The sequence below is a fragment of the Chlorocebus sabaeus genome, chromosome 10 (genome assembly GCF_047675955.1).
Source record: "Chlorocebus sabaeus isolate Y175 chromosome 10, mChlSab1.0.hap1, whole genome shotgun sequence".
Lineage (NCBI taxonomy): Eukaryota > Metazoa > Chordata > Mammalia > Primates > Cercopithecidae > Chlorocebus > Chlorocebus sabaeus.
In genome coordinates, this window is record NC_132913.1 from 110,076,835 (window position 1) to 110,103,236 (window position 26,402).

General features: G+C 38.4%; 1 protein-coding gene across 1 annotated transcript in view; it reads right to left on the bottom strand.

The window, feature by feature from the left end:
• FARSB (phenylalanyl-tRNA synthetase subunit beta) overlaps positions 1-26,402 on the bottom strand; it is an 82,287-nt gene that overhangs the window by 5,147 nt on the left and 50,738 nt on the right. The window contains exon 16 of the mRNA XM_007966441.3: positions 22,870-23,025. Coding sequence (XP_007964632.1) covers positions 22,870-23,025 — 156 coding nt within the window. The remainder of the gene's footprint in view (positions 1-22,869; positions 23,026-26,402) is intronic.

Consider the following 26,402-nt stretch of genomic DNA (forward strand, 5'->3'; position numbering starts at 1 on the left):
GAGACAGCATGTAGAGACTATAAAACAAAACACACACTCATCCCACGTGAGCATGGTGTCATTCCCGAGGGTGGCTGTTGTCAAAGTTTTTGAACCAGTAGTATTTTGAAGGCACCAATGGATTTACACAAGGGAAGAGAACTCAAGGGAGAAAACAGTACAATGTAGGTAAGACATCAGCTTATAAAAGGAAAGAAAAAGGTTTAGGTATATGAGGAGGAAAAAAATCACTATCGAGATATAAACACAAAAACATTTTTTCAGATCCTAGGACACTCAGTTGGGAGAAAATGTCTCTGCAAAGACAATTTAATTTGTAGGTGGAGACTGAATAATTTCCAACTGGTAACATAAAACACCCATTTTCCCCTGATGTATACAATTCTTCACCTTGCATTTGAAGTGAAATATTTATGGTAGCTAAAGTCTGTAAAGAGAAGGGACCTAATCCCTTGAGTTTAATGGCCATCTTTCATCCCTTTCTGAAGATCAAAAGAAAGAAAAACCCCTTACACAACTTTACAGTGCTAATCCCAACACACCTGCAGACACCATTAACTCTTAAAGTGAAGGCAACTGGATGTGAGGGAACTGGTACCTACTTAACCCCACAGCATGGAACTCAGGGAGCCCATGACACAGCAACATTCCATCAACACAGGGCAGGGCATAATATTACAAATCCAGACAGGATCCCGTAGGGCCTTATGCTTCAAAAGAAATCAGCAAAACCCACACTACCTAGTCCTCTAAGTGATGGAGAAATGTCTTCAACAAATAACTATCTTTTAATTTTAACAATTACCACAATCTCCTTGTGACTAAATATTTGGAATCGTAACTCCAAAATTTCCCCGTCTTAATTTGTGTAGAGGAATTTATCATTTACCATTTATTTCTGTGGTTTTTACTTTTTAACATTTCTTATGAAACGTTTAGTTAATTAGCAGGGCAAATACGAAATGATTACATAGAAATGCTCGGGAAACGCTGAGATCTATTTTAAAGTCTAATCTTAGCTATGTGTCTCTCACGCACACATGCACACTCATATTTTAAAACCTAAAGGAGGTCAGGAATGTGGGAAGAGCTTCAAGATGACCCAGCTAATTCCAACTTTAAATCCGTCTCAAACTGTGTAAAACCAAAGGGCTTTTACTTCTAGGTTAAAAAGTATCCTCACTGTCAGTCTGTTTTGAAAACTTCTGTTCTTAAATAATGCCATCATCCTATATTTGTCTCACACCCATATCATTTTCCCCCACAATTTTCACATTTCTTCAAAATGTATAGAATATATTTAGAATAACAACTTCAAAAATAAAAGAAAACACTGCTTTCTTGGCCCAACAAATGGTTCTTTATCCAGTCTTTCACCTGACAAAAAAATCTTTAAGGGGACTATTTCTCAAACTAAAAGGAATAACTTATTACTTCCTCCACAAGTACAGTGAAATAATTAAAAAGAGACTGTGGTAGGACTAATTAAGGAAAGAATGGAAATGTCGACTGTATGAAATTGTATCCAAATTTCACAATTAGTTAACTTATTCAATTGAGAACTTTAGCTAACTTAGTGCAAACATAACTTTAAACATGTAATTTTGATAGCTGTTTTAATTTCAGAATAAGATTTCAGGTGACAAATAGGGCATGTAAAAGAAAAACGAGGCTGGGCACGGTGGCTCACACCTGTAATCCCAGCACTTTGGGAGACCGAGGCAGGAAGATCACGAAGTCAGGAGATGAGATCATCCTGGCCAACACCATGTAGATGTGTTGTCACTGCTGAAACCCCATCTCTACTAAAAATACAAAAAAAAATTAGCTGGGGCTGGGCGTGGTGGCTCACGCCTGTAATCCCAGCACTTTGGGAGGCCGAGGCAGGCGAATCATGAGGTCAGGAGATCGAGACCATCCTGGCTAACAGGGTGAAACCCTGTCTCTACTAAAAAATACAAAAAAAATTAGCCGGGCGTGATAGTGGGCACCTGTAGTCCCAGCTACTCGGGAGGCTGAGGCAGGAGAATGGCGTGAACCCAGGAGGTGGAGCTTGCAGTGAGCCGAGATTGCACCACTGCACTCCAGCCTGGGCGACAGAGCGAGACTCTGTCTCACAAAAAAAAAAAAAAAAAAATTAGCTGGGCGTGATTTTGATTCTCAAAATCAAGAAAAGAAAAATGAAGGAACAATGAAATTGCAAAAACATGGCAGCCCACTTTCTATTCATCACTCATTCCCAGTACAGCCCTGGCCAAGCCCTTTGTGGGACAGACAAGTTACAGATGGGAAAAAGTGAAGCACAAGGAGATTAGGAGGCTCGCCCTAGGCAAGCAATAGTAGAGGCTGGAGAGCAAGCAAAAGGTGAAGAAGGGCCGTGGAATCGGCTCCTCTGTGTGTGGCCCACAGGCACATAAGGCCTAGAGCAGAATGTTTTTAAGCTTTTGGTCAAGCTGTCCATTTCATGTTAGAAAACTTGTGGTTTAAAATTAAATAAGCAAACAAAACTTAAGAGAAAACAAGAAAGACTGACAGTTCATCATCTCTCACCTTAGGACATACCCAAGTAGGCTCTGTAATATTAATACAGAACAATACTGACAAAACCTAGAGCCTTCCATGGAAAATAGAACTATTTATTTTTAAAATCCCATATAACACAGATACTTGTATGAATAAATTTCAGATTCTTGAAACAAAGCTGGAATTATTTCAGCAGAGAAGTACCACAGGGACACCATCTACAAAGGCAAAGACCTGAAATGTTAGAACCTGTGGCAGAGGTTACTTCTGAATTTAAACTCCTGCAGAATCTTAAAACTGGAAATGACCTTGGAAGCAATCCTGTCCATTTCCTTCACTTAACATATGAAAAAAATAGATACTAGACAGATTAAGAAAACAGGTAACAGCAGAATTGAGATCAGAATTCAGGTTTTTTCCTGAAACCCAGTCTGCAGCTCATCCAGTGTTGCTTTTCTGAAGACAGATAGACCTAAGATCTACTTCAAGTTTACTCTGAAGAGATTTACACATTCCAAAATGTTTTCACAAATTCTTACAACTGCCTTCCCTGACAACTCTAGGATGTCGATGGGACAGATATCATCATTGCAATTTTACAGATGAAAAAACTGGTGTGAGGGAATTAAGTCTTTAATCACATGGATTAAAGTGACAGAAGGACTTGCCGCAACACTCAGTGTTATACGGACTCTGTCACAGTCGATTAGCATGCATCCTAGGGTTTTACAAACAACATATTCATTACACATAACTAAATATTATATACATGAATATTATACACAATAAATATATATAATGAATATTATATATATTATATATAATGAATTAATGTCTATTCCATCTTGGGAACTGCTTTTTCAACTGAGTTTATATTCACGTGTCTAAAGACATTTTAATCACATTCCATTATATTTATATATCATAGTTTGTCAACTTATTCTGCAAGTATTTCATCCTGGAGTTGTTTCCTATTATTCATTAGTATAAATAAGGCTTCTATAAGCATAGAGTCTTTCTTGGATTATTTCCCTTTTCTAAAAGTAGTACTAAAGGTGAGGCATAGTGTTGCACAACTGCAATCCTAGTGCTTTGGGAGGCTGAAGCAGGATTGTGGCTTGAGACCAGGTGTTCAAAACTAGCCTGGGCAATATAATGAGACTCCATCTCAAAAAAATACATATATGTACTACATAGGTAAAAAGAAAATGAATCATTGTGTAGCTCCTTATATAGCAAAATGTTAAACAATGCACTTCTGGTAGTGGTACTAGCAACAAACCACAAATAGAAGATGATATTGATCTCATCTTGTACACCACCAATAAAAAACTTTCTCCTGCATAATACAACTACTGCCTTTAAAAAAAAATTCCACTGGTAGGAAAAAAAAAAATGCCTCAAATCAACCTAGGAAAATAATTCCAAGAGGAAACCTTTTTTTGGAGAATGCAATTCACAAACTAAAAGTATTTAGGGATTAAGAGAGTGACTAGCAACCTTTATCTTCTGGAAGGTGAGTGATGAAATATAGTGACTCAGAAGGGGGAAAATGAGGGTTCTGGTTCTTGGAAGGGGAGAAGTAGAGGACAGTACAACTATGACACAAAAAACCCTACAAGACAGGAAGGGCCAGGGGGTCTTGTGACATTTTACTTGGCCTTGTAAGACCCTCAGCAGGAAGATCACAGAGAAATATGCTAGATCTGAGGAAGAAACTACATTAGGTGAGCCCACAAATATATTTCCTACATTACCAGTCCCTTCCAAAAGAGCCCCACCATATACAACCATTTTCTCCCCTTCATTTTAACAAGAACATCCCTATCAATAAAGGCTTTGTAAGACTCAAAAAGTCTTTATCCCCTTCTCTTCCAGAACAATTCAGCCCTAAAGGAGCTGAAGAGGCAGAAATCCCTACCTGGTGGTGAGAAGGTAAAAAACTGTGTGTCCCAGATCAGGAGAGAAATCTAGCATGGGGTGTCAGAGCCCAAGGGGGAGGGAGGGCATCCACAAGTGAGTGGGGACAGTCCTGTGGGAGGAGTCAGAGGCTCAGTGATGAGGGGTGCAAACATGCAGAGGAGAAGATGAGGAACAAGAGAGTTCAGTTATAGGCAGGAACATGGATCAAGTAAGTAAATAAACTAAGAATAATGGGAGCTAGTTGTCTCAGTGTTGGAAAAGAGAGGTACAAATATGGACCAGAAGAAAACTGGGAATAAACCCTAAAGAGTTAGGTTGGAATTGGACGTACTGTAGACTTACAATCATATATAGACATGTGTATCTATGTTTGTGTACATACATATATATGTACATAAACAAACATAGATGCATAGATGCAGATGTGTGTGCAAGTGTGTGCGCACAGGCACGCATCACGCCACAATCCCAGGCTCAGTACTCTGAGAAAGCCTTGCAATAGCAACCTTCCCCTGCCATAACAATAATCACACCTTACACCCTAGATCTTGGCTTCAAGATACCATTTTCCACTAAAAGAAACCAGGTTCGAGAAATGAGGTAAGAGAAAGTTCAAGATAGACCTAGAATATCTTGTGCCAAAAGCAACGAAGTGCTCAAGAATAATAGGAACATGTTAAAAGCAAACTGAAGCCAGCCTCAAGGGACTCCTGCTGGTCAAATTGGGGACAATTTAATCATCAAAATAAATGACTGTAATGGATTTAAATACACTGAATAAAATCAGCAACAATGAGTCCATACTGACATAACTAAAGTATATAGAAAAACTGATTAGAAACAGTATATTTACATAATTTCAAAGCTCTTCCCCACAAGATATTAATTATAATGGAGAAAAGAATAATTTTACAGTAAAGACGACTGGTAGCTACAACCTTAATTAAGTGATTACAGTGAACATTATCAGTTATGGGATAAATGAAAATTGTATGCCACTTCATAGCATGCACTGGGAAGTTAGCATTACTACTCTACCATTCCTCCAAAGATGCCTAACGGGAATTTAACAAGTGAAGAAACATCAGACAAACCAAAATTGACGAACATGCTACAAAATAACTGGCCTGTAATCTTCAAGTGTCAAGGTCATGAAAGTCAAGAAAAGACTATTCTAGAAGTCTCCAGAAGGAGACTAATGAGACATGATGGCTGAAGACAACAAGTGACTCTTTGCTATTGATATGGTTTGGCTGTGTCCCTACCCAAATCTCATCTTGAAATGTAGTTCCCATAATCCCCATGGGAGGGTCTGTAGTTCCCATAATCCCTCTGGGAGGCAATTGAAACATGGAGGTGGTTATCCCCATGCTGTCCTTGTGATGGTAAGGGAGTTCTCACAAGATCTGATGGTTTTATAAGAGGCTTTCCCCTCTTTACTCACTCTCACCCCCTTTACTCATTCTCCTGCTGCCCTGTGAAGAAGTGCCTTCCACCATGACTGTAAGTTTCCTGGTTTCCTGAGGCCTCCCCAGCCATGCAGAACTGAGTCAATTAAACCTCTTTTCTTTATAAATTACTCAGTCTTGGATATTTCTTCATAGCAGCATGAGAACGGACTAATACAGCTATAAAGCACAACTGATAAAACTTGCATAGGGCCTAAGGATTAAATGGTGTTTAACATAAACATCAATGTTCATCTGATTTTGATGACGATTATTATGGTTATAGAGAATGATGTCCTTGTTTATAGGAAATACACACCAAACTATTTAGGGGTAATGCAATATCAAATTAGCTCTCAAACAGTTCAGAAAAAAAAATTTTTGCATACCACTTGCATTTTTAAAATAAATTTTTACTATTTCAAAATAAAAAATTAACAAAATGGGGACTTCAGTTATAGAAGATGCTTAAAGGGAGTTTCCATCCAATTCCCCCCAAAAATGTTTAAAAAATTATTGCCCTGAATTTGGGGTCCAAGACGGCCGAATAGAAACAGCTCCAGTCTACAACTCCCAGTGGTGCAATGCAGAAGATGAGTGATTTCTGCATTTCCAACTGAGGTACCAGGTTGATCTTACCGGGACTTGTTGGACAGTGGCATGAAGCACATGGAGTGTGAGCTGAAGCAGGGCGGGGCACTGCCTCACCCGGGAAGCACAAGGGGTCGGGGAATTCCCTTTCCTGGCCAAGGGAAGCCGTGACAGATGGTACCTCGAAAATCAGGACACTCCCACCATAATACTGTCCTTTTCCAATAGTCTCAGCAAACAGCACACCAGGAGATTATATCCCGCACCTGGCTCAGAGTGTCCCACGCCCACAGAGCCTTGTTCACTGCTAGCACGGCAGTCTGAGATCAAACTGCAATGGTGCAGCGAGGCTGGGGGAGGGGCATCCGCCATTGCTGAGGCTTGAGTAGGTAAACAAAGTGGACAGGAAGCTTGAACTGGGTGCAGCCCACTGCAGCTCAACAAGGCCTGCCTGCCTCTGTAGTCTCCACCTCTGGGGACAGGGCATAGCTGAACAAAAGGCAGCAGAAACTTCTGCAGACTTAAACATCCCTGTTTGACAGCTTTGAAGAGAGCAGTGGTTCTCCCAGCACAGAGTTTGAGATCTGAGAATGGAGAACCCACCTCCTGAAGTGGGTCCCTGACCCCCAAGTAACCTAACCCAGGAGACCCCCGAGTAACCTAACCCAAGAGACAGCTCCCAGTAGGGGTCGACTGAAACCTCAGTCTCAGGGTGCCCCTCTGAGACAAAGCTTCCAGAGGAAGGATCAGGCAGCAACATTTGCTGTTCTGCCGCCTCCACTGGTGATACCCAGACAACCATGGTCTGGAGTGGACCTCCAGCAAACTCCAACAGACCTGCAGCTGAGGGTCCTGACTGTTAGAATGAAAACTAACAAACAGAAAGGAATAGCATCAACATCAACAAAAAGGACATCCACACCAAAACCCCATCTGTAGGTCACCATCATCAAAGACCAAAAGTAGATAAAACCACAAAGATGGGGAGAAACCCGAGCAGAAAAGCTGAAAATTCTAAAAATCAGAGTGACTCTTCTCCTCTAAAGGAATGCAGCTCCTCGCCAGCAATCGAACGAAGCTGGATGGAGAATGACTTTGACAAGTTGACAGAAGTAGGCTTCAGAAGATCGGGAATAACAAACTTCTCTGAGCTAAAGGAGAATGAACACATTGCAAAGAAGCTAAAAATCTTGAAAAAAGATTAGACAAATGGCTAACAAGAATAAACAGTATAGAGAAGACCTTAAATGACCTGATGGAGATGAAAACCATGGCATGAGAACTACGTGACGCATGCACAAGCTTCAGTAGCCAATTCAATTAAGTGGAAGAAAGGGTATCAGTGACTGAAGATCAAATGAATGAAATGAAGTGAGAAGTTTACAGAAAAAAGAGCAAAAAGAAACAAACAAAGCCTCCAAGAAATATGGGACTATGTGAAAAGACCAAATCTACGTCTGATTGGTGTACCTGAAAGTGACAGGGAGAATGGAACCAAGCTGGAAAACACTCTGCAGGATATTATCCAGGAGAACTTCCCCAATCTAGCAAGGCAGGCTGACATTCAAATTCAGGAAATACAGAGAACGCCACAAAGATACTCCTCAAGAAGAGCAACTCCAAGACACATAATTGTCAGATTCACCGTAGTTGAAATGAAGGAAAAAATGTTAAGGGCAGCCAGAGAGAAAGGTCGGGTTACCCACAAAGGGAAGCCCATCAGACTAACAGTTGATCTCTTGGCAGAAACTCTACAAGCCAGAATAGAATGGGGGAAAATATTCAAGATTCTTAAAGAAAAGAATTTTCAACCCAGAATTTCATATCCAGCCAAACTAAGCTTCATAAGTGAAGGAGAAATAAAATCCTTTACAGATAAGGAAATGCTGAGAGATTTTGTCACCACCAGGCCTGCCCTACAAGAGCTTCTGAAGGAAGCACTAAACATAGAAAGGAACAACCGGTACTAGCCACTGCAAAAACATGCCGAACTGTAAAGACCATCGATGCTAGGACGCAAATGCATCAACTAACGAGCAAAATAACCAGCTAACATCACAATGACAGGATCAAAGTCACACATAACAATATTAACCTTAGTATAAATGGGCTAAATGTCCCAATTAAAAGACACAGACTGGCAAACTGGATAAAGAGTCAAGACCCATCAGTGTGCTGTATTCAGGAGACCCATCTCACGAGCAGAGACACACCTAGGCTCAAAATAAAGGAATGGAGGAAGATCTACCAAGCAAATGGAAAGGGGAGAAAAAAAGCAGGGGTTGCAATCCTAGTCTCTGTTAAAACAGACTTTAAGCCAACAAAGATCAAAAGAGACAAAGAAGGCCATTACACAATGGTAAAGGGATCAATTCAACAAGAAGGGCTAACTATTCTAAATATATATGCACCCAATACAGAAGCACCCAGATTCATAAAGCAAGTCCTTAGAGACCTACAATGAGACTTAGACTCCCACACAATAATAATGGGAGACTTTAACACCCCACTGTCAACGTTAGACAGATCAAAGAGGCAGAAAGTTAACAAGGATATCCAGGACTTGAACTCAGCTCTGCAACAAGCAGACCTAATAGACATCTACAGAACTCTACACCCCAAATCAACAGAATATACATTCTTCTCAGCACCACATCGCACTTATTCCAAAATTGACCACACAGTTGGAAGTAAAGCACTCCTTAGCAAATACAAAAGAACAGAAATCACAACAAACTGTCTCTCAGATCACAGTGTGATCAAACTAGAACTCAGGATTAAGAAACTCACTCAAAACCACACAACTACATGGAAACTGAACAACCTGCTCCTGAATGACTACTGGGTAAATAACGAAATGAAGGCAGAAATAAAGATGTTCTTTGAAACCAATGAGAATAAAGACACAACATACCAGAATCTCTGGGACACATTTAAAGCAGTGTGTAGAGGGAAATTTATAGCACTAAATGCCCACAAGAGAAAGCAGGAAAGATCCAAAATCGACACCCTAACATCACAATTAAAAGAACTAGAGAAGCAAGAAGAGAAGCAAACAAAGCAACTAGAGAAGCAAACAAACTCAAAAGCTAGAAGAAGTCAAGAAATAACTAAGATCACAGCAGAACTGAAGGAGATAGAGACACAAAAAAACCTTTCAATAAAAAAACCAATGAATCCAGGGGCTGGTTTTTTTTAAAAGATCAACAAAATTGATAAACTGCTAGCAAGACTAATAAAGAAAAAAAGAGAGAAGAATCAAATAGATGCAATAAAAAATGATAAAGGAGATATCACCACCAATCCCACAGAAATACAAATTACCATCAGAGAATACTATAAACACCTCTACTATAAACACTTCTATCCAGAAGAAATGGATAAATTCCTGGACACATACACCCTCCCAAGACTAAACCAGGAAGAAGTTGAATCCCTGAATAGACCAATACAGGCTCTGAAATTGAGGCAATAATTAACAGCCTACCAACCAAAAAAAGTCCAGGACCAGACGAATTCACAGCCGAATTCTACCAGAGACACAAAGAGGAGCTGGTACCATTCCTTCTGAAACCATTCCAATCAATAGAAAAAGAGGGAATCCTCCCTCACTCATTTTATGAGGCCAGCATCATCCTGATACCAAAGCCTGGCAGAGACACAACAAAAAAAGACAATTTTAGACCAATATCCCTGATGAACATCAATGCAAAAATCCTCAATAAAATACTGGCAAACCGAATCCAGCAGCACATCAAAAAGCTTATCTACCACTGATCAAGTCGGCTTCATCCCTGGGATGCAAGGCTGGTTCAACATACGCAAATCAATAAACGTAATCCATCATATAAACAGAAGCAAAGACAAAACCACATGATTATCTCAATAGATGCAGAAAAGGCCTTTGACAAAATTCAACAGCCCTTCATGCTAAAAACTCTCAATAAACTAGATATTGATGGAACGTATCTCAAAATAGTAAGGGCTATTTATGAAAAACCCACACCCAATATCATACCGAATGGGCAAAAACTGGAAGCATTCCCTCTGAAAACCGGCACAAGACAGGGATGCCCTCTCTCACCACTCCTATTCAACATAGTGTTGAAAGTTCTGGCCAGGGCAATCAGGCAGGAGAAAGAAATAAAGGGTATTTAATTAGGAAAAGAGGAAGTCAAATTGCCCCTGTTTGCAGATAACATGACTGTATATTTAGAAAACCCCATCGTCTCAGCCCAAAATCTTCTTAAGCTGATAAGCAACTTCAGCAAAGTCTCAGGATACAAAATCAATGTGCCAAAATCACAAGCATTCCTATACACCAATAACAGACAAACAGACAACCAAATCATGAGTGAACTCCCATTCACATTTGCTTCAAAGAGAATAAAATACCTAGGAATCCAACTTACAAGAGGTGAAGAACCTCTTCAAGGAGAACTACAAACCACTGCTCAACAAAATAAAAGAGGATACAAACAAATGGAAGAACATTCCATGCTCATGGATCGGAAGAATCAACATCGTGAAAATGGCCATACTGTCCAAGGTAATTTATAGATTCAATGCCATCCCCATCAAGCTACCAATGACTTTCTTCAAAGAACTGGAAAAAACTACTTTATAGTTCATATGGAACCAAAAAAGAGCCCGCATTGCCAAGACAATCCTAAGCAAAAAGAACAAAACTGGAGGCATCATGATACCTGACTTCAAACTACACTACAAGGCTGCAGTAACCAAAACAGCTTGGTACTGGTACCAAAACAGAGATATAAACCAGTGGAACAGAACAGAGCCCTCAGAAATAATACCACACATCTACAGCCATCTGATCTTTGACAAACCTGACAAAAACAAGAAATAGGGAAAGGATTCCCTATTTAATAAATGGTGCTGGGAAAACTGGCTAGCCATATATAGAAAGCTGAAACTGGATCCCTTCCTTACACCTTGTACAAAAAGTAATTCAGGATGGATTAAAGACTTAAATGTTAGACCTAAAACCATAAAAACCCTAGAAGAAAACCTAGGAAATACCATTCAGGACAAAGGCATGGGCAAGGACTTCATGACTAAAACACCAAAAGTAATGGCAACAAAAGCCAAAATAGACAAATGGGATCTAATTAAACTAAAGAGTTTCTGCACAGCAAAAGAAACTACCATCAGAGTGAACAGGCAACCTACAGAATGGGAGAAAATTTTTGCAATCTACTCCTCTGACAAAGGGCTAATATCCAGAATCTACAAAGAACTTAAACAAATTTACAAGAAAAAATCAAACAACCCCATCAAAAAGTGGGCAAAGGACATGAACAGACACTTCTCAAAAGAAAACATTTATGCAGCCAACAGACACATGAAAAAATGCTCATCATCACTGTCCATCAGAGAAATGCAAATCAAAACCACAATGAGATACCATCTCACACCAGTTAGAATGGCGATCACTAAAAAGTCAGGAAACAACAGGTGCTGGAGAGGACGTGGAGAAATAGGAACACTTTTACACTGCTGGTGGGATTGTAAACTAGTTCAACCATTATGGAAAACAGTATGGCGATTCCTCAAAGATCTAGAACTAGAAGTACCATATGACCCAGCCATCCCATTACTGGGTATATATACCCAAAGGATTATAAATCATGCTGCTATAAAGACACATGCACACGTATGTTTATTGCGGCACTATTCACAATAGCAAAGACTTGGAATCAACCCAAATATCCATCAGTGACAGACTGGATTAAGAAAATGTGGCACATATACACCATGGAATACTATGCAGCCATAAAAAAGGATGAGTTTGTGTCCTTTGTAGGGACATGGATGCAGCTGGAAACCATCATTCTCAGCAAGCTATCGCAAGGACAGAAAACCAAACACCGCATGTTCTCACTCATAGGTGGGAACTGAACAATGAGATCACTTGGACTCGGGAAGGGGAACATCACACACCGGGGCCTATCATGGGGAGGCGGGAGCGGGGAGGGATAGCATTGGGAGTTATACCTGATGTAAATGACAAGTTGATGGGTGCTGACGAGTTGATGGGTGCAGCACACCAACATGGCACAAGTATACATATGTAACAAACCTGTACATTATGCACATGTACCCTAGAACTTAAAGTATAATAATAAAAAAATAAAAATAAAAATAAATAAAAAATAAAATAAAATAAAAAAGGAGTTCCTGTATTATAGAGATGCATCTTGCTGTATTTACAACTGGGAATGATGTAATGTCTTAGATTTGCTTCAAAATAATTTAGTAGTGTGGAAAGTGGGTGAGGGTACCAATGAAACAAAATTGACTCTGCATTGATCATTGTTGAAAGCAGACAACGGGGACATCGGGACTCACTATGTTAGTCTCTTTATTTTCATGTATGTTTTAAAATGTTTATAATAAAAAAGTTTTAAAAAAAATTATTGCCCTAGTCCTACACCTTGATAGAAAAGGAAATAACTAAATGTGAATACATCAATGGAGACAGGACTTTTGGAACACAGATAAACTCAATAAACTCATTTGCTTGGATATTGGACATATCTACTTAAAAAATAAAAGAATTAGCTGCATGTGGGTAGTGTGTGCCTATAGTCCTGGCTACCTGGGGAGGCTGAGGTGAGAGGATCACCTTTGCCCAGGAGTTTGAGGCTACAGCGAGCTATGATCATCAAGCCAGGGTGCTCCAGCCTTGGTAACAGAGTGAGATCAAGAAAGAAGAAAGAAAGAAAAGAAAAGGAAAGAAAGAAAGAAAGAGAGAAAGAGAGAAAGAGAGAAAGAGAGAGAAAGAGAGAGAGAGAGAGAGAGAGAGAGAGAGAAAGAGAGAAAGAGAGAAAGAGAGAGAGAAAGAGAGAAAGAGAGAGAGAGAGAGAGAGAGAGAAAGAGAGAAAGAGAGAGAAAGAGAGAAAGAGAGAGAGAGAGAGAGAGAGAGAGAGAAAGAGAGAGAGAGAGAGAGAGAGAAAGAGGAGAGAGAGAGAGAGAGAGAGAGAGAGAGAAAGAGAGAGAGAAAGACAGAGAGAGAAAGACAGAGAGAGAGAAAGAGAAAGAAAGAAAGAAAGAGAAGAAAGGAAAGGAGAAAGGAGGAAAGGAGAGAAAGGAGGAAAGGAGGAAAGGAGGAAAGGAGGAAAGGAGGAAAGGAGGAAGGGAAGGGAAGGGAAGGGAAGGGAAGGGAAGGGAAGGGAAGGGAAGGGGGAGGGAGAGAGAGAGAGAGAGAGAAAGAAAGGAAGGAAGGAAGGAAGGAAGGAAGGAAGGAAGGAAGGAAGGAAGGAAGGAAGGAAGGAAGGAAGGAAGGAAGGAAGGAAAGAAGAAAAAGAAAGAAATATGAGCTGAACCCATCAATGTTCTGGCAGACATTCCTTTTTAAGTCAGTGTTAATGAAAAATAATTACTCTTAATTTTCCAGTATCCAGAAATGTCAAAAACCTTCAAGTACCTAGTGTTCCTGTGCAATCGGAACTACAGAACACCCAAAGCCTGAAATTTAGTTGATTTATCAATAGCTAGACAGATATCAATCACTTTTCACACTCACAATGTACCACCTCTATGGGATATGATTAGTTGGTATTGCTACAATCTTAGTACTCATAATCACAGCACACAAAAGAAAAGCAAGTGAAAGTAAGGTAGAAAGAGAAGAATAATAAAAATGCCTAATCAATCTTTGTTATAGCAACATAAACTTCCTCATTTTCTCATAAGGGTAGGTCTTCCAACTTTTTTTAAGACAGGTTACCCTCTGTTCAAATCTTACTTGGAAGCATACATACAATTTTTTTCTAAGTGGTTTATTCAGTGCGGAGCAACGAGGTACATGCAGGTTTTGACATTTCTGGAGACGTGGAAAATTAAGATAATTTTCATTAGCTCTAAATGCAAATGCAAACTGGAAATAAATGCCAGTGGTTACCAATAATAGCCTTAAAGGCAATAAGATAAAGTGTGTCCAGGAAAACACTTCACATGTAGATACAAGAGTGAGCCATCTAAATGTGTTCAAAAGTAAAAGGGTATAGTGGGGGCAAGGAATGAATGAGAATGAACAATTTCACTAAGAACTAATTTTAAAATAACCTAGCAGTTAGCTTGAAACTTGATTCAGTTTAGAGCTGGATGGCATCTTAACACTGCCAAGGGGTTCCATCAAGTAGCAATTAAAATATAATTTGTAAGTGAGGATTAGTTTCAACTTTAAGAAAGAAACTCCCAAATGGCAATGGTTTAAACAAGATGGAAGTTCTATTTCTCTCTCTTGTCAAAGCCACAGTAAGTGCTCCAGGGGAAAAGGCCTTTATTTTTTGTGGTCATGTGCTCAGGAGACCACTCCACATTTACCATCCCTACCTAGGGATTTATTCAATGTGTTTTCCTTCTTTCCAGCCACCCATCCATCCATTCTCTTAATCCTTCTGGAGTAAAGTTGGCCTGGCCACTTAGAGGGTTGATAGCTTATCAGAATACATCATGCTCTAGGAATTCCCAGGACAGTGACTCTTAACCAACATGCTGCAGCACACAGACGTGCCAAAAACAAGTGCTGCCCCATTTTGGCCAATGTATAAAACTGCTGATACCTGAGGAAAGTAAAACTGTCTCATATGTATAAGATAAACACGGAATAATCAGAATCATTCTAAAAATCCTTTGAACTTTCAGGACCCGGGCCCTTGAAAGATCACAAGCTAAAAATGAACTTCTTTTATAATTCTTTGTATTTGGGCCACAACATCGTTTACTACAGAATAGCGGAGGCCAAGATCTAGTACGGATGCAGAAGAGAGGACCATGAGGTAAATAAAAATATCTTCCTCTTTTTTTGCCCAGTATATACAGCCAGATGTAAATGCAGTAATTTCCATTTATATGCAGCTTCACCTTCCATGGCTAACTGAGGTCTGAAAATATTAAGTGGGAAATTCTGGAAATAAACCATTCCTAAGTTTTCACTTGTGCACTGTTCTGATTAGTGTGATGAAAAACTGAGTAGAGCTGTCCCTCTCTGACCTCCCCAGGACATTAATCTTCCTTTCGTCCGGCGTGTCCACACTGTATACACTACCTGCCCGTTAGTCACTCAGTAGCTGTCTTGGTTATCAGACTAAAAACACATCATATATACAGTGTTCAATACTACTTGCAGCTTCAAGCATCAATCGGGGGTCTTGGAATGTATACCCTGCAGATAAGAGGAGACTACTGTAATCCCAAAGTATTCATTATGTCATAGCATGCATTTTCCACAGGGGTGAAAACTGGTTCTTAAAGGAAAAGGTTGGGGCGGGGTGGGGGGGGGGCGGTATGAAAAAAACCTTCCATATTAAAATGGTTTGTGTTGCTCCAAAGTTGAGCCCTACTTGACAAAAATCTTACTCCTCAGTATTTAATTCCTCTCATTGGGTTTTCTTGGGTATCACACAAGCAACATTGATACGGAAGATACAGTAAATGTGTGCAAGAACACTGCTATAAAACTATGGCAACAGATGGCTGTGATTGGAAGAATCTGTCCATTGCTAGATCTCCAAGTCACACTGAATGGGATGCCATTTGACTGCCTTGTGGCTGATCTTTAGAGCTTTTGTGTGTAGCTTAGGCTCTGAGACTTAAACAAAAATAGTTTGCATTTTACTATTTAATTCAAAAGGTTATTTAACACATCATTAGTTAGGGTAAGTACCCAAAAGAGTGGGCGTGGTGGCTCATGCCTATAACCCCAACACTTTGGGAGGCCAAGGCAGGAAGATCACTTGAGGCCGCCAGGAGTTCAAGACCAGCCTAAGCAACATAGAGAAACTGTCTCTAAAGAAAACACACAAACAAACAAACAAATTAACCAGGCATGGTGGCATGTGCCTGTAGTCCGGCTACACTGATGGCTGAGGTGAGAGGATCACTTGAGCCTGGGAGGTCAAGTGGTGATGGCGCCACTGCACTCCAGTCTAGGTGACAGAGTGAGACCCTGTCTCAACGACAACAACAAAAAGTACTCAAAAGAAAAAAAATGCTAACAATATCTGACTATCAACTAGAAAAAAGTCATTTTCTTATATTAAGGAAAAGTTAAAAGTTAAATTCATTAAAAATTATTTTAGCTGGGCGTGGTGGCTCCCACCTACAATCTCAACACTTTGGGAGGCCAAGGCATGTGTATTGTTTGATCCCGGGAGCTCGAGACCAGCCTAGGTGACATGGCAAAACCCCGCCTCTACAAAAAAAAAAAATTAGCTGAGCGTGGTGGCATGCCCTGTAGTCCCAGCTACTTGGGAAGCTGAAGCAGGAGGATCACAGTGAGCCGTGATCATGCCACTACACTCTAGCCTGGGCAACAAAGCAAGACCCTGTCTCAAAAAACAGCAACTGTTTTACTTTTGCTAAAATAAGTTTTGAATGATTTTTATAATTTTTTATTACTATGACCATACATGTGTATAAATTGCTCATTGGCAAATATAATTTGATACACTACAGTTTATGTAAGTAAATAAATAACATTAAAAGTTACCCAGCAGATATAAAGTGAAATGTTAATCATTTTTAAATTTAACTTAAAAATTTTGATTAGTTATTGATAACCCTATATTGAAATTTTTAAAAGTAAGCTTTACGCTTATTTTTATGTATACAGCACAGCTATACATACATTACCTAATAATACATATATACAGTATATATATAGTGTACCTGTGATATTAAAATTTCATGAAGGAGCAATTAAGGAAAAAGAAAATATCTAAAAAAGGCCCTTAGGGGAGAGATTAATTTTAAAAAGGTTAAGAAACACTGTTACTACAATATCTACCAGACGGTATACCAAGCTGACCAAGCCATTCATCTTGGGACTTTATTCCAATTTGCTACAAGTACTAAAGTATCAGGAAAGCATCAAAACACCTAGCCCTCAAAAAGAGTTACATGAACATGAGTGGAGAGAACTTTGCCTTATGCATACAAGAGAGTGAAGCAAGAGCAGTAAAAACAAGACAGGGCTAAAGTGACTCATGTGATGATTGCTGAAGCTCTTATAAAAACAGTGCCTGTGTTATACCACTATTACAACTGTGTGGGAATCACTGCTTATTTATTTAATACTGCCTTGTCTTTTAATTCCTTCAAAGAAGCTAAGGGAAATGGTAGTATTTGTAAGCTTGCCTCAAACACAAAAAAGCAGACATCCAGAGAAATAAAAACAGTTTCCATATAGACTAACCAAAGGTCAGAAGCTTAAAAACTTCCAATTTTTTTCAACCTGTTGTCTTCACAATTTCTTTTTTGATGGTAACTAAATGTGGGCATGCTAGAACGATCTCCCTTTATATACAAAACGTCCAGAACATTTTGTATAAATCAAACCATAAATTGAACACTTTCACTTCAACAAGTTATTCAATAGATATTTTTCTCATATATTTCCAAGCTCATGTTACACTAAAAACCAGTGTGACGACCAGGGAAACATCACAATTTCACCCATATTTTTTAGCATCTGAAATCTTTCACAGGTGTCCTGAAAGGGGAAAAAGGTCATGAACTCCAGGTCAAGCCAACGATCGTTAGGCATTACTGTAGCAGAAGGTACTACCTACTGTGTATACATATGGTACAGGATTAAATGTGCATATTATTTACAAGGTTATTTTTCATTTCACAAAATGTATTCTGAGCAGCATGAAAACTAGAATTGTCAAAACTAAAGTTCTAAACCTTCTGTCTCTCCAACAGGGATCTTGTCACAAGTTAAATTCAGATTTTCTGTAGAACTGTAAATAATCAAAACTGAAATAGGTAACAAGCTAAAGGGGGGAAAAAAAACCACAGGCTCAAGACAATGCAGCCAATCACACACAAAGCCCATACATTCTACAAGAAATAATTTTTGCCACTGATTTGCCCAGCAACCACATAACTTTTCTAAACACAAAAATGTTGAGAATTTTCCTTGCCCAGAAGTGGTTTTTGAAAAGGATAAATGCATCTTAACATACATAATTAAGTTTGCAACAAACCACAAAAAAACGAAGGGGAAGAAGCCTGAAAGAAAGAAACAGCATATGTATGTGCCATAATAATCTGACCCAAAGCCACTGAAACATTTGGAGTTGAACCCTTTTGAAACTCTTAAAATGCTGTGCAGTCTGCTAAAAAGTTAAAGGTTCTTCTTTTTTTCCCACTCAACATTGACCTTATTCTGTCATCAACTTGACATTCTATCTCACTTTATGGTGTTAACTGCAATGATGCTCAGGAAATAAGAAATATGTAAGACCAGGGGACCATGGCTTTTCACTCTGGCTACAACTACGGGCTTTCTGCGTGCTCCTGCAGATACTCCACATGCTGCAGAAGACTGCCCCTGCATAACACGCAAGGTTACACTCCAGTGTCAACAAAACTCCTTAGATCGATGCAAAGATCAATCAGATGAATTTCCAGATTTCTTACAATGCACAGGGCCAAGTTTCTCAAAGGTGAATCAAGTTCTATTCCATTCATCCCTACCACCAAACAAAGCAGCACAAAAGAAAGCTTAGTAGCATACATTAGAAGGACAGGAAGAAATAGGTATAAGTGCCGATGTAACTGACATATGCAGGACTCTGGAGAACAGACTTAGCTCAATTATAACTGCAATGCCACTAGGGATTTTTAATTATTAAAAAGTAAACCATATGCCAGAGTAATATAAGACAACTCAGTAATCAAGAATGGCAGGAAACGGTAGTTCTTAATCTGCTTCTAACTCTACTTTTTAATACTCTGAAGACATTTTCTTAGTTGAAAAAGCTGTATGTAAAATAACAATAAATTGGAGGAAATGATGCAGCTAAACATGCCCCAGTAACAAAATTCCTGTGTTTACTGATTTGCTTAGGAGTCTGAAAAACAATTTTGTTCCTTAGTTGTGGTATGTATGTATGCATGTGTGTGTGTGTATATATAAAATATATATATGATTATCCTTTTTTGTTTATGGTTGAAGAAACCAAGGTCTAAAGAAGTGGCTTGTCAAAATAAGTCAGTAACAAAGTTGGTATTAGTTTTTCATCTAATATATCTGTATGTGTGTATATATAAAATATATATTTAAATTATATTTTATATATTTATATATAATTTAAATATATATAAATATATACATATGCAATATATATTTAAATTATATTTTATATATTTATATATAATTTAAATATATATAAATATATACATATATAATATATATTTAAATATACATATATAAAATATCTATTTAAATTATATTTATATATTTAAAATATATATAAATATATATACATATATATAAAATAGATACACACACACACATATATATTAGATGAAAAACTAATACCAACTTTGTTACTGACTTATTTTGACAAGCCACTTCTTTAGACCTTGGTGTCTTCAACCATAAACAAAAAAGGATAATCATATTTGCCATTAGATAATCAGAATAGAAATCCCTATGAGAAATGAGGAACTATTATTTGTAATGACAGCAATTCTCTCTGGCTTGATAGTTCTTGCAGAAAGCACCCTGAGAAAAAAGCACCCAGAGCTAGGTGCATGCCCAGGACTCCAAGAGACTAATGTGGCCAATGATGGTGATAGGGGGTGAAAGTAAATCTGCCTTTCCCAAAGAAAGCCCACTAGATATACTGAAATACATACTGATTCAGGCTGCCCATGTGTATAAAGCTTTTCACGTTCATAATCTTGGACATTTCAAACATGGAAAAACTTCAGAAGATTACAGTGTTCTACTATGAAAGCCAATGTAGATTCAAAAGGAACCACAAGACTGAGTCTGTAAATATTCATGCTAAATCAAAAACCAAAATAACAACCTGGCCTAACAAAATTGAACATAAAGATCTACAACCACATCAGAAGTAGTGACAGTTTATGAATGTGTATTTCCTAATTAAAAAAAAAAAAATTCTAAACAAAAACAGCAGACATCTACATGTTAGGAAACTAGATACTAAGTATTATATTCTGTATGGGTGCTAAATTATATGGAATTCAAATTATAATATCATAAGTTTAGAATTAGAAAAACCTGACTTTTAAAAAGAAGAACACAAATTAGCCGTATCACAAAAGGTTCCAAGTGGCACATATCACAAAATTTTCCAAATGATGAATACTGTGGCTTCTATATTCCTAAGGTTTCATAAATCAGTCTTTTCCTTGGTATAGCTATGAGCACCATTCAGGCCAAGTCCTCATTCTCACTCCTTTACAACGTGCTAAAATCCCTTCCCACCATTCTCTTCACCTCTGCTCTCCATCCCACCCAACCTACATACTGCTGCTAAATTAATCCCTCTAAAGTACAGATCTAGTATCACTTACCTGCTTTAAAAAAAGAAGCTTTAATACTTTTCTCCTAACTAGCTGCAGTCTTTCCCTAGCATTCAAGACTCCAAATATAGTTTCAAGCTCCTTCTTCACCCTATAGCCAAACCACACTACACTGTCTGCTGTGTTTCCAAACACACAGCCTGTGTTTCCCATCATGAGTTTGCTTTGCTGTCTCCACCTATTCTTCCAAAGGCCCATCTCATTTGCAGAAACTCCCTATTGTTTTTCCGGATGCCCTGAAGAAGCTGCACTTTCTTCCTCTTCAGAAATGTCAAGACAATCATGTTAACATCTTTAACATCTCGGTTCGCGGGTCGGTATGTGGCGTTCTTTTCCCTGGCAGGTTGTCTGACAGCGGCACCTGTGTCCTACTTAGCGCTGTCTTTCTTGAAGTCTGCCTTATAACTGGGAACTCACACTCTTCTGATAAATAAATATCTAAGGAACTGACCGAAGCAGGAGAAATCATAATATTAAGATACCAGTTTATAGAAATATTATCCATCTAAAGGTTACACAAAGCATCACATTCACAACAACCTATGCTTCCATTTACCACTTCAGCTCTTTGCAACCTTTCAAGTATGAAAGAAATTGGACCTCACATTCAGGACACAATCTGCATCAAATTTTTGTCTAGCTAAACTGTTTAAGAAGTAAGATTTCTGAGAAGATCGTGCATGGAAGGAAAAGAAATGCTTCACATCAGCTTACAGGTTGCCATAACCCTGGATGACCTGGTCTTAAAGCAAAATTCTAGGATGGTAAACTGGTAAATAAGTACATACAGGCACTACGAAGGCAGACAACACTGGCAAGGATACTGGGAGGCAGAAGCCGTGGGGTCAACATACATGACCCGGCTCCAGCTTCCTTAACTTGCCTAACCCCAGTTCCCTCACTCATAAAACTGGGCTCATGGGCTGGATGAACTCCAAGATCCAGTTCTAACATCTAGAACTCCAGAAGCATAACACATGTCTGCATTTTATTATTTCTCATGGAAAGTGGGTAAAAAATAACTTCCTGCTTATTTAATCTCTCATTTATTAAAAAAAAAAAAAACAAAAAACCACACACTTCTTCAGCCTAAAAATCCCCATAGATTTCAGGGTTATTTTCAAAGGAGTCTCAAAATGAAAACAAAACAAAAATTAAATACCCACCAACAAAAACAATCCCTGAGGACTAATAAAATAAATATAAGAAAAAACCAAAAATATTACCCCACCAAATTTCACTACAAATAACTGTTAAATAACACTTTAAAAATAAATGCTCTGTTAGAAATTTAAGATGCCAAATAGAGTTACAAAGCACAGTGAGGTAAACAGTAGGATTAAGTGGTAAAATATTTCTCTCAAGTTGTTTCTGGACCTTTCATGTAACAAAATTAATTTAGATTGAAGCTGCAGAAATATGAAAAGCAAAAATTTCAGAATTCCTTGGATAATGAGAAACTATGAATAGAATATTAGGAGCACATATATACCACTTAGTTAGCCTAACTTAAACTCCCCAACAAAGATTGTACAGTGCTTGGGATTTTAAACAGGATTCCCACCCTTGCTCCACCAACTTTATAACTTGATTAACATGTGTGAAGTCTTTCAGAATAACTTCTGAGGGGTCTTTTTGTTTTTTGTTTTTTGTTTCTTTTGCCTTAAAGCCACCAGACAGGCAGCTTTTGAGTGCAAACCATCACTTTAGGCCTTACCAGCTTCCAGTTAAAACTTCTGGGTTCACCATGGTGCTGATGGCTTAAAGGTACCAGTAACTAGGGGTTGCCATAGCTCAGTTGGAACAAAAGTATACTGTGCAGCACTTATGAGAGTTCTGAAAAGTGTTTTCTTAAAATGCTGGAGGGAAAGGGGATATTTTCTGATTGAAATAAAACTCTATCTCCCTTTCTTTCTAAAATCCCAAATCAAAATTACCAACTTCATCAAAAACAAGGTGTAGCCTCCTCCTGACACTGTCACTAACTCTGGATTTGGCTCATCTGTCTTACCTTCCGATGCTTTGATCACATATCCTCCCTTGTCTTCACCAGGAGGCACATCGAGCAACTGCATAATTCTGTCCAGCAGCCCATGAATGATCTCAAACCCAGGATTCTTGTTGTAATAAACAGCGCAGAGATGCCGGTAGTTTTTTGCGCCTACATCTGGGAAGATAAAGGAACTGGTCACAAGGCTGTATTAACCATTGCTTCAGAAACTGATTTACCCCAATACAAACTGAGAAAAAGTCGACAAAAAAGAAAACCAAATATTACACATTCAGAGAAGGATTTAACCTCAGAAATGCAAAATAAGATAAAATAGTCTTTTTTCAGCTTATCAAATTCCCTAAGGTGTTTTATTTGGGGGAAAGAGTGAAAACCCTCAATGCTGACTAGGGAAAATAAGACTTCACTGAGTTGGCCGGGCGCGGTGGCTCAAGCCTGTAATCCCAGCACTTTGGGAGGCCGAGACGGGCGGATCATGAGGTCAGGAGATCGAGACTATCCTGGCTAACACGGTGAAACCCCGTCTCTATTAAGAAATACAAAAAACTAGCTGGGCGAGGTGGCGGGCGCCTGTAGTCCCAGCTACTCGGGAGGCTGAGGTCGGAGAATGGCGTGAACCCGGGAGGCGGAGCTTGCAGTGAGCTGAGATCCGGCCACTGCACTCCAGCCTGGGCGACAGAGCGAGACTCCGTCTCAAAAAAAAAAAAAAAAAAAAAATACTTCACTGAGGTATAAATTGGTAAAATTCTTTGCAAACAATTGAGCAATATATCAGAACCCTAAAGCTTCATATTTTCTTAATCATAATATTAATACTACTCAAAGGAAATAGTCCTACATACAAAAAGGCTTTAGGTAGAAAGACATTTACTACGACATTATTTCCAATAGTAAAATTATAAACAACCTAAATTAGGGATGGCTACATAAAGTACAGTCGATCACTCATCAGGATACTAAGTGGCTATTAGAAAGCATCTTTACGATGGTTTATCATGACATAGCAACAGCAAATACTTATAATAGTAAATGAAAATTTAAAAGAGACCACAAGTTTCAAAAAGAGGCAAAACTAAATTACATTGTTTAAAGAACAAACATAGGTTGGAAAACTATGAAGCAAGTAAGGGAATGACTATGACCAAAGTTAGGCTAACAATTACCCTAGGTTAAAAAAGAAGAATCTGTGATGGGAAGGGGTCATATAAGAAGCTTAGGATACTGGCAACGTGCCATTCTTAATGCAGCTGATGGTTACACTACTGTGTGCTTCATAATCTCTTAAAAACTACTTACATTGAATACATTCTTCACGAAGCATTAAAAGAAAGCAGAACGCTAAAGTTTATGAAGCTATGCCACAACATGGGTGAATCTTGAGGACATTATGCTAAATTAAATAAGCCACTCACAGTAGGACAAATACTGCATGATTCCACTAATACGAAGTATCTAAGTCATGAAACTCGGAGAAACAGAAAGTAGAACGGTAGCTGCCAGGGGTTGGAGGGAAAGGGAATGGGGAATTGACATTGAATGAGTATAAAAGTTTAGCCATGCAAGATGAAAAGTTCTAGAGACCCACTATATGCACAATGTGCATATAGTTAACACTCCTGCAACTGTGCACCTCTAAAAGTTTACTAAGAGGGTAGCTCTCATAGGTTTTTTTTTTACCACAACAATAATAATAATTTTTTAAAGTATATGAAGAATAGGGCCAGGCAAAACAGCTCATGCCTGTAATCCCAGCACTTTGGAAGGCCAGGGCAAGAGTTTGAGACCAACCTGGGCAACACAGCAATACCCCACCTCTACAAAAATAATAATTTTAAAAAGATGAAAAACAGAATCACAACTACATAAATATAGCCACAAGCCAAAAAACCCCATGAACAGAGAAAAAGGCTGAAAAGAAATATACCTAAATGTTAACAGAGGTTATGTTTGGGTAAGGGTAATTTTTTCCAACTTTTATTTATTTCCCAATTTTTCCATGATTAGTATATATAACTCTACTTTGAAAATTAAAACAAACTTACAAACTCAATATTTCATTTTGTTTCACTTTATTTTTTGAGATAGGGTCTCGTTCTGTTGCTCATCCTGGTACAATCACAAATAATATGGAAGTGCACCGCAGCCTCAACTTCCTGGGCTCAAGCAATCCTCCCACCTTAGCCTCCAGGGGAGCTGGGACCATAGGCACGTGCCACCACACTCAGCTAATTTTTAAATTTTTCGCAGAGACAAAGTCTCACTCTGTTGCCCAGGTTGGTGTCAAACTCTGGGCTCAAGTGATCCTCCCGCCTTAGCCTCCCAAAGTGCTGGAATTATAGGTGTGAGCCACTGTGCCCAGCTAAAGTCAGTATTTTAAAAAAGAATTCCAGCAGTCCAAATGAACACTGATGGATAAACAAATTGGTACATCTATACAATACTACTCAGCAATAAAAAGGAACAAACTGTAGATAGACTTGACAACTTAGATGACTCTCAAAGGCATTATGCTGAAAGAAACAAGGCTCTCAAAAGGCTACAGACAGTGTGAGTCCATTTATATGACATTCTGGAAAAGGCTAAACTACGGGAACAGAGAACAGAAAGTTGTCTGGGGTTAGGTATGGGGAAAACAATGTGACTAAAATAAGGGGTTTCTAGGGTGATGGAACTTTTTGACCTTGTAGTGATAGTTATAATCATCTAAACCTGTAATAAAACTCATTTTTAAAAAGAAGTACCTAGTATAGAGAGGAAAACTGAAAGTCAGCAGTCATCATTTAACTTGGTAACACTGTGGCCCTTCAATAAATTCTGGAGACCACTGCTCTAACATAAATGAATGCTGGCCTCATTCTGCTTTTCATATTAAAAAGAGAAAGACCAAACTAATATCTGAGGGAATAAACTGAAAATAGAAAGCTGCTTCATGTTAGCATATATTGAGCAAAACTACTTCCACGGATTTACTCCCATAGGTAAAAGCTACTAGCAATGGTTGACATAAAATACAGAATGCCTTTTATCTTCTAGATATCCAATTAAAACATGAACAGTTTAAGACACTGTACTCTAATATTAAAATAATATAAGAGTAAGCACATAAATGGAGTAAAAGGAAAACTAACATTAACTGTTAATCTGTGGTATTGATTATCTGGCACATGCTAGGTATTACCTATCTGTCAATTTATCTATAACCTTATTTAATTCTCAAGACAACCATGCAAGATAAATATTATTATTCCTATAAAACAGATGGAGAAACAAAGCTCAGAACGATTAAGTAACTTGCCCAAAGTCAAACTAATTGGCTGGAGCTAATACAATTAATTATATTGCTAATAAGTTACAAAACCAGGATTTGACCAGAATTGACTGACTCTAAAACCCATGCTCTTTACACTATAGGGTTTACCCAAAAAGATTTAAATGAAAACAAACAATATAACAGCAAACTTATATATGGCTATATATCCACTTAATATGGTCATGGATATGCATTGCTGAAATTTTTTTTATACGATAAACAG